Genomic DNA, 12,799 nt, shown 5'->3' on the forward strand with positions numbered 1-12,799 from the left:
TTCTGAGGTAAATTTTGAATCGCTCGGTAGAAATTCGCAACTCCTTGATAACGAGGTGCTTCCTCTCTGCGCAATTTCAGGATTGGATGGACGCAATGTTTTCTCTTTCTTCTCTTTTCAATTAGAGAGAGGACAACAAAATCATCACTGCTTGACGAATCCATTTTGTATTTTTGCGCTTTTTCCATCGCATCGGACTCAGTGTGCAAGGTTTCTGTGTGTGACGAATTTTTAGGCTGACGAACACGAAAAAACGCATACGAAAATTCCGTACTCAGTGTGCAATGGCCTTTACTGTGAACAGAGCCGCACTGAAATTTGTACGCATGTAAAAAATTAAAGTGTTAAGGCCATTGCACACAGAGTCCGAAATTCGCATCCGAAATTTTCGCACGTTAAAAAAAAAATTCGACCTCACGTTAAGTAAATCACGCTTGCACACCTCCTCCGAAACTTTCGTCCGTCATAAAAAAATTCGGATCGGGATCGATTTTCTGCGTTTTTCGCATCCACAGCCAGCATTTGGAGAGTTTTTTTTTGACAATTCAGGGCAGGGGGGAGCTCTTTCCGCACATCATTGCACATATGCGCAGTGCTTTCAGTTTCAGTTTTCAATTCGATCAAGTTCTCTTCTCTCGAACGGATTATGAAAGGAATAACCTCCCCTTTCAATCAGTTTGAAATTTCGGATCGTTTAATGTGTGATTGAGCAGCCAATTCGATAACTAATGTATTATTTGGGACCCATAATACCTTAAACATACTGACAGTCTCAGTTCATAATCGATTGGTTCACGGAAATTGGTGGTCTTGTTTTTAATATGTGGCTCCAGAATCGCAAGCAAAGCTGAAACTGTCCCACTGACATTCTGAGGTAAATTTTAAAAATCGCTCAGTATAAATTCGCAACTCCTTGATAACGAGGTGCTTCCTCTCTGCGCAATTTCAGGATTGGATGGACGCAATGTTTTCTCTTTCTTCTCTTTTCAATTAGAGAGAGGACAACAAAATCATCACTGCTTGACGAATCCATTTTGTATTTTTGCGTTTTTTCCCGCAAAGGTTTAATAAATACGCATCGGACTCAGTGTGCAAGGTTTCTGTGCGTGGCGAATTTTTAGGCTGACGAACACGAAAATTTCGTACTCAGTATGCAATGGCCGCTTTCCCCTGAAATAACTGAATCGCATCATACGTGGAAGCCTGTTGCCACCTCGGAGTAAAAATTAAAGCAAGCAGTTGTTTGTGAGATGAAGTTCAAAATAAGAAATAAAGTCACAGTGTGAAAAAAAAAACACATTTTCCCAAGTTTGCTGCTTGAACCACTTAAAGTTAACGCCTGGCTGTCTTCAGATATTGTATAACAGACCTCCGACCTAGACAGTAAAGTATTTCTAGTCTACCTGTATAACAAGGTTAAAATCAGACTTTGATTTCTCATAAACCTTTAAATCCCACCTGAAGCCTTTCACTTCCGCTCTACTCACCCAGAGGCATGCCGATGCCATAGCCCTTGGTGTCCAACAGGCCTCCTATCTGTGTGAGGTTGCAGTTGAGGCGTCGGTAGTACTCGTTCATAGTGCTCTCCAGAAGAAAGGCGTATTTGGAGTTTAAAACCCGTGCTATGCCCTCCTCCGTGCTCTTCACGAACACACTAGGCTGCTTGGAGTACATGTAATTCCACATGCGCTGGTACGTCTGATAGCGCGAGTTCTGAGAGCGGGTTTGTCATCACAGATGAAAGTCATTGGGAAAGACAGAGAGAGAAAAGAGAGGTGAAACAGACTTACTATTGAAAGGCGGAGAAAAATCAAAGAGAAATTATATTTGCGGTGACATGAGGACAGGTGAATGAATAAAGAGACATTTTATTGGCAGACATTGAAAGTGAACTCGATTAAGGCAACATATTGAAGGAAAGTGAAAATGTAAGGGAAAGAAAGATGGATAATACATTATTAATGTAATAGGGGAAGTGAACTTGGCCTCCAGTGTGAATATAAATGTGGCACTGAGTCACTAAGCCAACTGTTTGCTGCCATAAACAGGACATGATGCATTATAACGTCATTTAAACCACATGCACAAACTAGTCGATTAGCTCTACTGCTATTTAAATCATTGGATCCATTTGATTGATTTTATCTCCACTTGTTTTGTTTTTTTCATCCAGTATTTTAAACGATTTACACAAGGTAAACACTAACACGCACACTAGTCGACTACTTTTATGAGCATTAAGCCATGTTAGCAATACTGGATCATTAAATCAGCATATTAGAATGATTTCTGAAGGATCATGTGACTATGAAGATTGGAGTAATAATGCTGAACATTCAGCTTTGCGATCCCAGAAATAAATAAGACTTCTTTCAAAAACATTAAAACACTTTGCTGACCCAAAACTTTTGAATAGTACTGTATAAATATTGTCAGTATTATTAAAAATTATATATTAATTCATAATTTCACTGTAGATGCAAAAGGTGGAATTTTGTGAATGAAGGGCATTTCAATTTGTGGAAATCTGAAGCTTTCTGCGTTACTGAAGTTCTGTTAGCACAGATTACGTGTGGGCCTGTATGTGTCACTAGTCCAGTTACCACCATAAACAGGAAGTGATGCATTGTGGCATCACATGTGCACACATGGAAGCCCAGTGAAACAAATCACACACTCAAATTTCACACAAACACATGTTTGCACAAACAAAGACCTGCGTACCATGAAGAAGGTCATAGTACTTCCTCCTTGAATAGTCCCGTACTGGATGTTCGTCTGATCTGCCAAGTCATCAGCAGATTCGATTGGCACCTCCATTCTCTGGACCGTCAGAAAAGCTGCAAGGTTTGCCGTGTAGGAGGAAATGATGATCAGCGTGAATGCCCACCTGTCCCGTACACACAGAAACACAGCGTCTTTTGTCAACAGAAATATAAATGCACGTATATTAGAGACAGATGTTTACATTAGACACCGGTGTTTGCAGATATGTTTACATAAAAACATCACTCAATGAAATATTGAAAGACACCCACAGCTGCTATGTCAACCAGATGAACCTGGTTTGATCAAATGCAAAACAGAAAGCTAAAAAAAAAAGATCAATGAATTGTGTTTGCAAACTCAGATTCAAAAAAAGAGCTTTCGTGAGACCGGTGAAGCATCTAAAACTTTTCTAAAGAGACTGGCCTCTGAAAATGCACAAACAGGCAGATTAGTAACTTGTTATTTAGTAAAAGCTCTTTATCAAAAATTAAAGTGCACCAATTGCAGACACGCGTCCCCAAGAGCATTGCAGAGTTTAGCGTTGTGCTGAGGGACACAGTGGAGATAGACGGGAGCTCACTGGATTCTGGGTCACCCCTGTGTGGGATTAAAGTTGCATCTATTGTGTTTATTCGCACCACAGATGATTAAACATTTGGCTTCCACTGCATGCACAGATCAAATCATTTCAACGCCGTTGTTAGTTTTTCTGAAAGTGGTTGTTCAGCTTAAAATGACCTCAACAGCAAAGCGCAAGACTGAAATTGAAGAGATGGAACACAAGACAGCTTGACTTGATATAGCAAAATGAACAGAGGTGGGAGACTAATCTGGAAATACACTACACTACAAAAGAGCGAAGCGCACAATACATGTCTGCACACAAAACAAACATCCCCATACACTTTACGCTTTCAATAAAAGAAAAGACACACTCTTAATGGTCTCTTCACACAGAGTACAGATTTTCAGTGCATGTTAAATTGAAATAACGCATCCCCATGTGTGAAAATCTACCCAACAGAAAATGTTTACACCAAGTAGGTCAATTTGTTCTTGTTTACTTGGCCAGAAAAAAAAAGAAAAAAAAAAACACACACACAAAAAACAAGAACAACCATTACCGAGTGATTTACATGAAATCTTAAAAAACTCTTTCAAGTAGATTTTGGTAATATAATGGTAGTGTTGCTCACACCACCAAGTTAGGCAGCAGTCAATGAAAATATGAAAATTTATATAAATTAAATAATTATTTTACATTTAAATATGAATAGATATTTAAATAAAAAGACCTTTTTTATCTGTCCCTCTTCTCACTTCTCAAAAACAATTGGTGCAATGGTAATATTGGTGACACTGACTCTTCGTTATTAAAAAAAAAACACACAAAGTAATGGACTGGAAATATGTTTTAGGTTCATTATAATTATGCAGTATAATTCTCTTTTTATGTATTTATTATAAAGGGGGAGTTATAAAGTCTGGGTTGGGACAAAAGCATAAAATAGAGAAATTCTGGAAGATTAACCATTTAACAATCCTATTAAAACACTAGAAAAAGTAATTAAAGAGAAACAATCCAAAGTTTAAAGCTATTATAATCTATCTAGGATTGCATTAACAAAATCTTTAAAATCCTCATTGGGTACAGAAAAATATACATAGTTTTAAAGGGGTGATGAACTGAGAAATCAAATTTTCCTTGAGCTTTTGACATCTAAGAGGTTATCATATTATAAGAATATCCTGTAAGTTTCAGAACTGAAAACGTCCTTGTTAGTCCAATAAAAGCTTTTATTGACACCAGCCTCAGCAAACGACTCGTTTTTCAAAGTGGGGAACTATGATGACAAAGAGGATAACCCCCCCCCGCAGAAGATCAACGCCTACTTCAACACGGCCGGTTTAGTCCCGCGCATTACACGCATAGCTAAATAACATAGATGCCTATCTCGTGATGACAAACCGGATCGATCTACCGAGCAATACAGAATATTGTGAAGCGCCTGGTTGTTGAAGAAGATAGTCGCTGCATAAGCTTCCTCTGGATTCCAATAGGACTGCATGGATAAACTTTATTTTTAATGACGTTCCAGCTGATGAGGGTAAAACATCGTCCGTCTGTTCGCTTCATTTCACTGAGGATTGTTTTGTAAACAAGACTGGATTTGCAGACCGATTAAGAGTAAAGAACGTTGCTGTGCCGTCTATATTGGCTCTCACAGGAATTGTGCAACACACGGACTCTGGGTCGAACATGTATGGGCGAATCATTCCGGTTGCCATTTTACAACATTGGACGTTTTCAAAACAATTTCCCCCAAGTGCATCGACGAGTGAGTTGAAACTCATTATAATATGCAAAACTGTTATCCACTCACAGCAGTGGGCGTTTACTTCCAAGTCTTCAGTGCGAGACGCCCATAAAAACCGAGCGTTTTTCAGCTAGGCTCAAAACTAGGGTAGAAAATAGCCTATTACTTCTTCATTTTGATGTTTTTGAATGCAAAAACCAAGCGAACGTCATAAGTTGACCTCAGACAACAATATAATACATTTTAAAAAGCCAGTTCATGACCCCTTTAATACTTTTAGATCTTAAACATATTTATTTCAGGTACTTCACAAGGCAACATTTCTCATTTTAGTTATTTTAAGTTTAGGTTTTTCATTTAATATTTATAGTTCATTTCATTTACCAAATACAGTTAAAGGATTAGTTCACTTTTGAAAAAACTTTTGCTGACAATTTACTCACCCCCATGTCATCCAAGATGTCCATGTCTTTCTTTCCTCAGTCGAAAAGAAATTTAGGTTTTTGATGAAAACATTCCAGGATTTTTCTCCATATAATGGACTTCAATGGGAACCGGATGGTTCAAGGTCCAAAAGATAGTGTTAATAACAGTTTCAGATGCAGCTTCAAATGTCTTTAAACGACACCAGACGATGAATAAGGGTCTTATCATGCGAAACGATCGGTTATTTTAAAACTTATTCCAAAAATGTAACTTTTCTAAGGACAAATGCTAGCCTTGCTATATTCTCTGAGGCGCATTTGTAACGTCACGTAATACGTAATTACGTTCAAAAGGTCACGGGCGACGTAGCCGGAAGTACAGAATCAAAATCGTCCGACATCGTTGTTTTTCCTTTTAATTCCTTTTTTTGTAAACGGCGTTTGAGTTAGTTTGCACGTTCAACCTATGCGTTCAACTTGTAAACACTGACTCTGTACTTTCGGCTACGTCGCCCGTGACCTTTTGAACGTAATTAGTAATTACGTAATACGTGACGTTGCAAACGCGCCTCACAGAATAGAGCAAGGCTAGCATTTGTCCTTAGAAAAGTTACATTTTTGCAATAAGTTTTGAAATAACCGATCGTTTCGCATGATAAGACTGATATCGTTTAAAGACATTTGAAGCTGCATCTGAAACAGTTATTAACTGTCTTTTGGACCTTGAACCATTCTGTTCCCATTGAAGTCCATTATATGGAGAAAAATCCTGGAATGTTTTCATCAAAAACCTAAATTTCTTTTCGACTGAGGAAAGAAAGACATGGACATCTTGGATGACATGGGGGTGAGTAAATTATCAGCAAAAGTTTTTTCAAAAGTGAACTAATCCTTTAATAATATAGTGATAATTTTAGTGAAAAATAACAACACTGTACCGCAAGTAATGTGAGCGTTCAGGTCACAGATGTAATGCTCACAGATGCACATTCACACTTACTGCATGGTCTCTTACACCTCAAAGGAAGTGTGAATCATCTCCACTTACCAAACACCACTGACACAGCGTGTGGACAGGGCCCGGGGCATGATCTCTGAGCCCTGCTGCATGAAACCACCGATCGGAAACCACAGGCTGTTCCCTAGCGTGTACTGATTCTCCAGGAGGTCCTTGCGGTCCCGCCAACACGGGAAGGGGTTGTACCACTCATATGGACTCAGCCTGGTGGCGGGAGAGAAACAGACAAACAAACAAACCGGGAAAGACTACCGTTACCTCAAGAAGAATGCTGGACTGTGAATTTAATGATATTCGCGAATCGCAATAGATCTGTGTGTTTTGAGTGGCAGTGTGGCACCTGGCAGCCAGGAAGAGTACACAGCTAACAGCCAGATAGGCTAAAAGCATAAAGAGCCAGACAGCTGGCGAAAACGGATCCAAGAAGGAGAAATAACCTGGCTTCCTGCCCTGTAGAAAGCACATAAACAATACAAACAATGCTTTCACCACTCCTACAGAATCTCAAAACAGCCGAAAGCTTTTTCTGATACAATTGCTGTTTGGTTTTGTTTGGTTTAGTTCACCTTTTCATATGCAGAGATTCGCTAAAAGTTTGTTATTGATGCAGACAAATCATTATACGCAATTTTTTACTTATGCATTATGCATCAGGCAGGTGCTTTCATCCGAAGCAACGCACAATGCATTAAAGATGTGTATTTGATCAATTCATGTCTTCGAAAGCAACTGACCGCCTTACACTTTTGCACCATGCTTTGATGTTTTAGCTATACGAATGCAAGATTGTTAAATGTGACATAATCCACCTATACAAAATCTAAGCGCTGCCTGAATAATAGAACAACTAGGGGTGTAACGATACCCTCATGTCACGATTCGATACATATCACGATACGATATTATTGCGATATACTGAAAAAAGTACTGTTGATTTAAAATGCTAACTTTGATATTACATTCTAGGTTTAAATGAATAGGCTTCGACTTGGTGCTTGTAACCCAATATAGGACAATAGAGATACCAGAATAACAATTGAGTTATTGTAGATGCTTGGACGCTTTCACCGACTAGATATATTTCAAATAATGTCAGCCGCTTTTTACTGTTAACGTCAGACATTTGGCATTATCAGGACCCACAAATATTGCCCCATTGCATTAGTATACATTATAATCAACATTAGTTTAATGTAGTACTTGCATGAAAACTCTGAAAACATCTTTTTTTTTTTCCTCACACAGTAATTTTTACTCAGTAATCCACGATACGCATCAATGCATTTTTGTATTGCGATGTATTGTGGCACGATATATTGTTACACCCCTAATAACAACAATAATTAATAATAATAATGCATTATTATCATTATACATATTTTTGAAAGGTTTTGTGAGATTCACGCAAGAATATTACAGTCAATGATAGTAACACAATTTCTGATATATACAATCTCAATTCAGTGCATTATAAACGCATCTTACTATGTGGACGCGGTACAGGATACTGATTCCAAGGTTCATGAAAGGTTTGGAGAAATCTATGACCTTTTCCCTCTCTGATGTGATTGTAAATCCAGCCACTGCCAGATCTGCTTTCTGCAATAAATAGAGAAAGAGAGAGAATTAGATCGATGCAACAAAATTACAATCAAGAGGTATGAGTCACTCATGATTTCCAAAAACAGGGAGTTTATTGAGACAATGAACAGCAAATACAGTGTAGATGATCTCAAACAGACAAGTTCAGTCACTGCTGAAATTTTTGAAGACCTAATGCACAAAAAAAGACCTTGAATCGTCTTCTGGTATAGCTACAAGGTTTCTATAACATACTGTAACTTGTAGGAGCTTTACAGACAGACACTAACTACCATCCCCCTCGGTTGTGGTGATAATTCAGTGATGTTTCTAAGTGCTCATTAGCATACCGCTGTGTCAGTTGTACAGTGTTTGACTCGCACCAGGCATGCCATTTCGTTGCATGTTGTTTGTGCTCCACGTGTGGTTCCCTGCTAAACATTGACCTTGGTTTCAAGAAGCACTCGAGAAGAAAAGAGTTTGACATTATCTGAGGTTCACTGATAAAGACAAGGAGTGGCAGAGGAAATAAAAAAGGATATTTAGCACAAGGAGAATCAGCACAGAATTGAAAAAGGGAAAGTCAAGGCTGGACAGCCGGATGGATGAATGGACGGATAATAAAGGGATGTAAGTGCACTGGGTTGATGGAAGAATTTGATATGAGAGTCCTTGGGTAAAAGGAAAGAGATTTATTTATTACAGGGATGGAGAGAGATAGAAAAACAGGGCTAAAGGGTGGAAAACAGAAAAAAGAGAGGGGGAGAAATAGAGTGACGGTCCTTGAGAGAAAAAACAGATACTTGCAGGGGAAGGGGTGATGAGGAATGGTTAAGAACAGAGAGTTGGTAAAGAGAAGGCTTCCAGCGAGGACACAGGGAATATTGTGCCCTTGTGAGATGAAGGGAACGAGGGATACGGAATGAAAAATGAGAAAGAGAATATAAAAGTACAAGAGTGAAAGTTCCTGAGGAAGGAAATGAGCGATAATGAATTAAAAACCTCGGTGTGGCTGTGGCATTATTTTGGCCTTTCTATTTTCCTTCCTCCTCGAGGGAGGAGGCGGTGACAGTGCAAGGGAGAAACTATTGTAACAGTAGTGACTACTAAACTTAACTACATTTTTCAGTAGTGCGACAGCTCAGCATATTATATATACAATTGATATATTATTTGATGATATATATAAATATATATATATATATACACACACACATACACTACCGGTCAAAAGATGATTTTTTTAATGTTTTTCTAAGATTTTTTATGTTTTTTTTTTATGTTTTTAAAATTTTTCTAAAAATTTATGTTTAAATATTTTTTTATGTTTTTTATATTTTTCTAAGATTTTTTATGTTTTTAAATGAAGTCGGGAAAAATTTGATGGAAAAAAAATGACAAACAGTAATATTGTGAAATATTATGACAATTTAAAATGACTGTTTTCTATTTTAATATTTTTAAAGTGTAATTTGAAAGCTGAATTTTCAACATCATTACTGTTGCTGATTACACACATCAGTTTTCAGTGTCACATGATCCTTCAGAAATCATTCTAATATGCTGATTTTATGCTCAAAAAGTGTAGGATCATGTGACACTGAAGACTGGAGTAATGATGCTGTAAATTCAGCTTTGATCACAGGAATAAATTACACTTCACTATATATTCACATAGAAAACTGCTGTTTTAAATTGTAATAATATTTCACAATATTACTGTTTTTTGTATTTATATATATATATATATATATATATATATATATATGAAGAGTTCAGATGCAAAAGCCTCTAAGTGCCATTTGAAATTTTCTTCTAGAATGATCATTTTTATCAAGCTTGTATATGAAGAGTTCAGATGCAAAAGCCTCTAAATGCCATTTGAAATTTTCATCTTTAATGATGATTTTTATCAAACTTGTATATTTAAGTTCAGTTATTTCACTTAAATGGCAATGAAGATTACCTATTAATTGTCATTTAAGTGAAATTACTGAACTTGAATGTGTCCAAATTTGAATCTTAACCATTCGATTTCATTAGAAACAACCTTAAAACAGGGCTTTAAGTGTAAAATACCAAACTTGTCCTTTAAAGGCTGACATTTGCCTACAATTGATGTGAGCGTTGCGTCAAAAGTTAATGGAGCCCATTTGTGGCAAGCAGGGCAAGTGAAGTGATTAATGAGCGACGACAGTGAAGGATGAGAGAGGACTAGGCCTGGACTATTTATGTTACATTTTGTGTTTATTTATAAAAGTGTTAAATGTTCGCAGGTTCCCGCCTCCTCTTTATCAACATACCTCGTTACACCATTATAATCACTAACGCTGTCTACACTGGATATAGTATTCAGATGCAAATTCAGTTTCTGACGTACTCCACGCACTTGAGTCTGTCGACAACAGGACAAATGGAAGAGTGAAAGAACGTATCTGTACAGACTCAAGAATCCTAGCGTTGGATACAAGTGGATTTTATTTTGTAAATAAGGCCCCCTTGTAATGGAGAGTTTGCAAAGATGAAGCAGCAAATTGTATTGCATCCAAAACTGTGAGTAAATTATTTCATAATGCATTGTCTGTAAATTATGGTTTCATATAGTTGATGTTTTCAAAATGTGCAATAGCAAGTGGGCGTTGACACTTTTTCCTACAGTATGCAATGACGTTAGCCAATCATAACGGTGGCCTATTACTGACAAGCCTTAAAGGAGCCGATCCCTTAAAGGGATACTCCACTTTTTTTTGGAAATAGGCTCATTAGGGCCCAAGCCCTGAAAGGGCGAAGGCCCTATTGTTTTCCTTGGGATTATTATTCTTTAGTATTATTATTATTTTGCTACCTTTTGGGCACTTTTGGGGCCCTTAACGTGCTCGAAAACTCTTGAAACTTTGCACACGGGTCAGAACCCGCGGCCATCAGAGCCGGGCTGAAGATGGTACCCGGGCGTGGCAGGGCAGCTCGTCAGCGCCCCCTGGAACGGGGTCCGAACACTTGGTCCATAACTCAAACACGCTTGTATGTAATAATATGAAACTCGGTACACATGTTGATCTCATCGTTTCATCTATACCTCGCGCTCTTACTTTTTACCCCAGCCCAACAGGAATTTGGCTATTGAGGTTTGTTTGTAAAACGCTCGCAATGGAATGTCAAATACTCCTCCTAGAGCTTTGATCCACATTCGACGAAACTCGGTCAGCGTGAAGTCAAGACATTGAGGATGAAAGTTTGCGAGGGGATTTTTTATATCTCGAACGGTTTGTCCGTGGCGAGGAAACGAAATCATGGCGAGAAACGTGAAACAGGAAGTGTGTTATAACTTCAGCATACATTAACTGATCTTGATGAAACTTCAGCAGTGTGTTCGCTGTAAGAGGACGATCACATGGATGTGACTATTGTGAGTCAAAGTTATAGCGCCACCAACTGTCAGCAGGAAGTGTGTCACTTTCAAAATGCTTAGATATCACCCTTTTATTTTTACCCGATTTGCTTCAAACTTCATATGTATAATGTAAACATACGGCAGATGTAGACCTGTGAATGGAATTTTGATATCTTTGAAACTGTTGCCGTGGCGACGCATCAAACTTTACCCTTCTTTTAGGATGCTTTTAGGATGCTTTTGAGACCCTTAGCATGCTTCAAATTGCATGAAACTCGACAGACACATCACATTTATTAGCCAGTAGACATGTGCAAAGTTGCAGAAACGGGCGTGGTGAGGGCTCAGTAGCGCCACCTTTTGACAAAAGTGGGGTGGTTAGTTTTAACTACAGTTACAAAAATTGGTATGTATATTGTACTCCTCGAGCCGGACAACTTTCTAATTGACACTTATTAGCTAGGACCCACAGAAAGTCAGATATTTTTGTTTGAATATGGCCACTCTGAGCCTTTGGCTGGCTGGCTGGCTGGCTGGCTGGCTGTCTGTGTGTGTGTGTGTGTGTGTGTGTGTGTGTGTGTGTGTGTGTGTGTGTGCAGGGGGAGGGGGCTTAACCATTTCACTGCTGTGTGTATGACCTGCATAAAGAAAATACATTTCTCAAGCCTGGTATTTTTTAAATAAGTTTTTATTTTTATTTTTTATAAGTAAAGGCATATAACTAGTTTAATTGTAGTGAATTGACAATAGTTTTATATAATTAGTTTATTAATCAGATTAACTTGGTCAATAAACTTGGTCTGAAAATTTGGTCCATAAATCAAACACACTTGCATGTAATAATATGAAACTTGGTACACATATAGATCTCATCGTTTCATATATACTTCACACTCTTACTTTTTACCCCAGCCCAACAGGAAGTTGGCTATTTAGGGTTGTGTTTAAAACACATGCAATGTAATTTAAATTATTGCTCCTAGAGCACTGAACCAAATTCGACGAAACTCGATCAGCGTGAAGTCAAGACATTAAGGATGAAAAAGTGCCACGGGATTTTTGATATCTCGAACGGTTTGGCCGTGGCGAGGAAACGAAATTATGGCGAGAAACATGGAACAGGATGTGTGTTATAACTTCAGCATACATTAACTGATCTTGATGAAACTTCAGCAGTGTTTTCGCTGTAAGAGACCGATCACATGGATGTGACTATTGTGAGTCAAAGTTATAGCGCCACCAACTGGCAGCAGGAAGTGTGTCACTTTCAAAATGCCGTGGCAACGAAACAAACTTT

At 38.1% G+C, this 12,799-nt stretch overlaps 1 protein-coding gene across 7 annotated transcripts in view; it reads right to left on the minus strand.

The window, feature by feature from the left end:
* LOC120485639 (glutamate receptor ionotropic, kainate 5) overlaps nucleotides 1-12,799 on the minus strand; it is a 119,139-nt gene that overhangs the window by 12,546 nt on the left and 93,794 nt on the right. For all 7 annotated transcript variants that reach the window (XM_089122521.1, XM_039681461.2, XM_039681463.2 and 4 more), the window contains 5 exons: nucleotides 8,016-8,129; nucleotides 6,871-6,980; nucleotides 6,561-6,734; nucleotides 2,725-2,890; nucleotides 1,488-1,713 (listed from right to left, as the gene is read on the minus strand). In XM_089122521.1, coding sequence (XP_088978647.1) covers nucleotides 1,488-1,713; nucleotides 2,725-2,890; nucleotides 6,561-6,734; nucleotides 6,871-6,980; nucleotides 8,016-8,129 — 790 coding nt within the window. The remainder of the gene's footprint in view (nucleotides 1-1,487; nucleotides 1,714-2,724; nucleotides 2,891-6,560; nucleotides 6,735-6,870; nucleotides 6,981-8,015; nucleotides 8,130-12,799) is intronic.

The sequence above is a fragment of the Pimephales promelas genome, chromosome 18, assembly GCF_988280905.1.
Source record: "Pimephales promelas chromosome 18, fPimPro1.hap1.1, whole genome shotgun sequence".
In the NCBI taxonomy this organism is placed as follows: domain Eukaryota; kingdom Metazoa; phylum Chordata; class Actinopteri; order Cypriniformes; family Leuciscidae; genus Pimephales; species Pimephales promelas.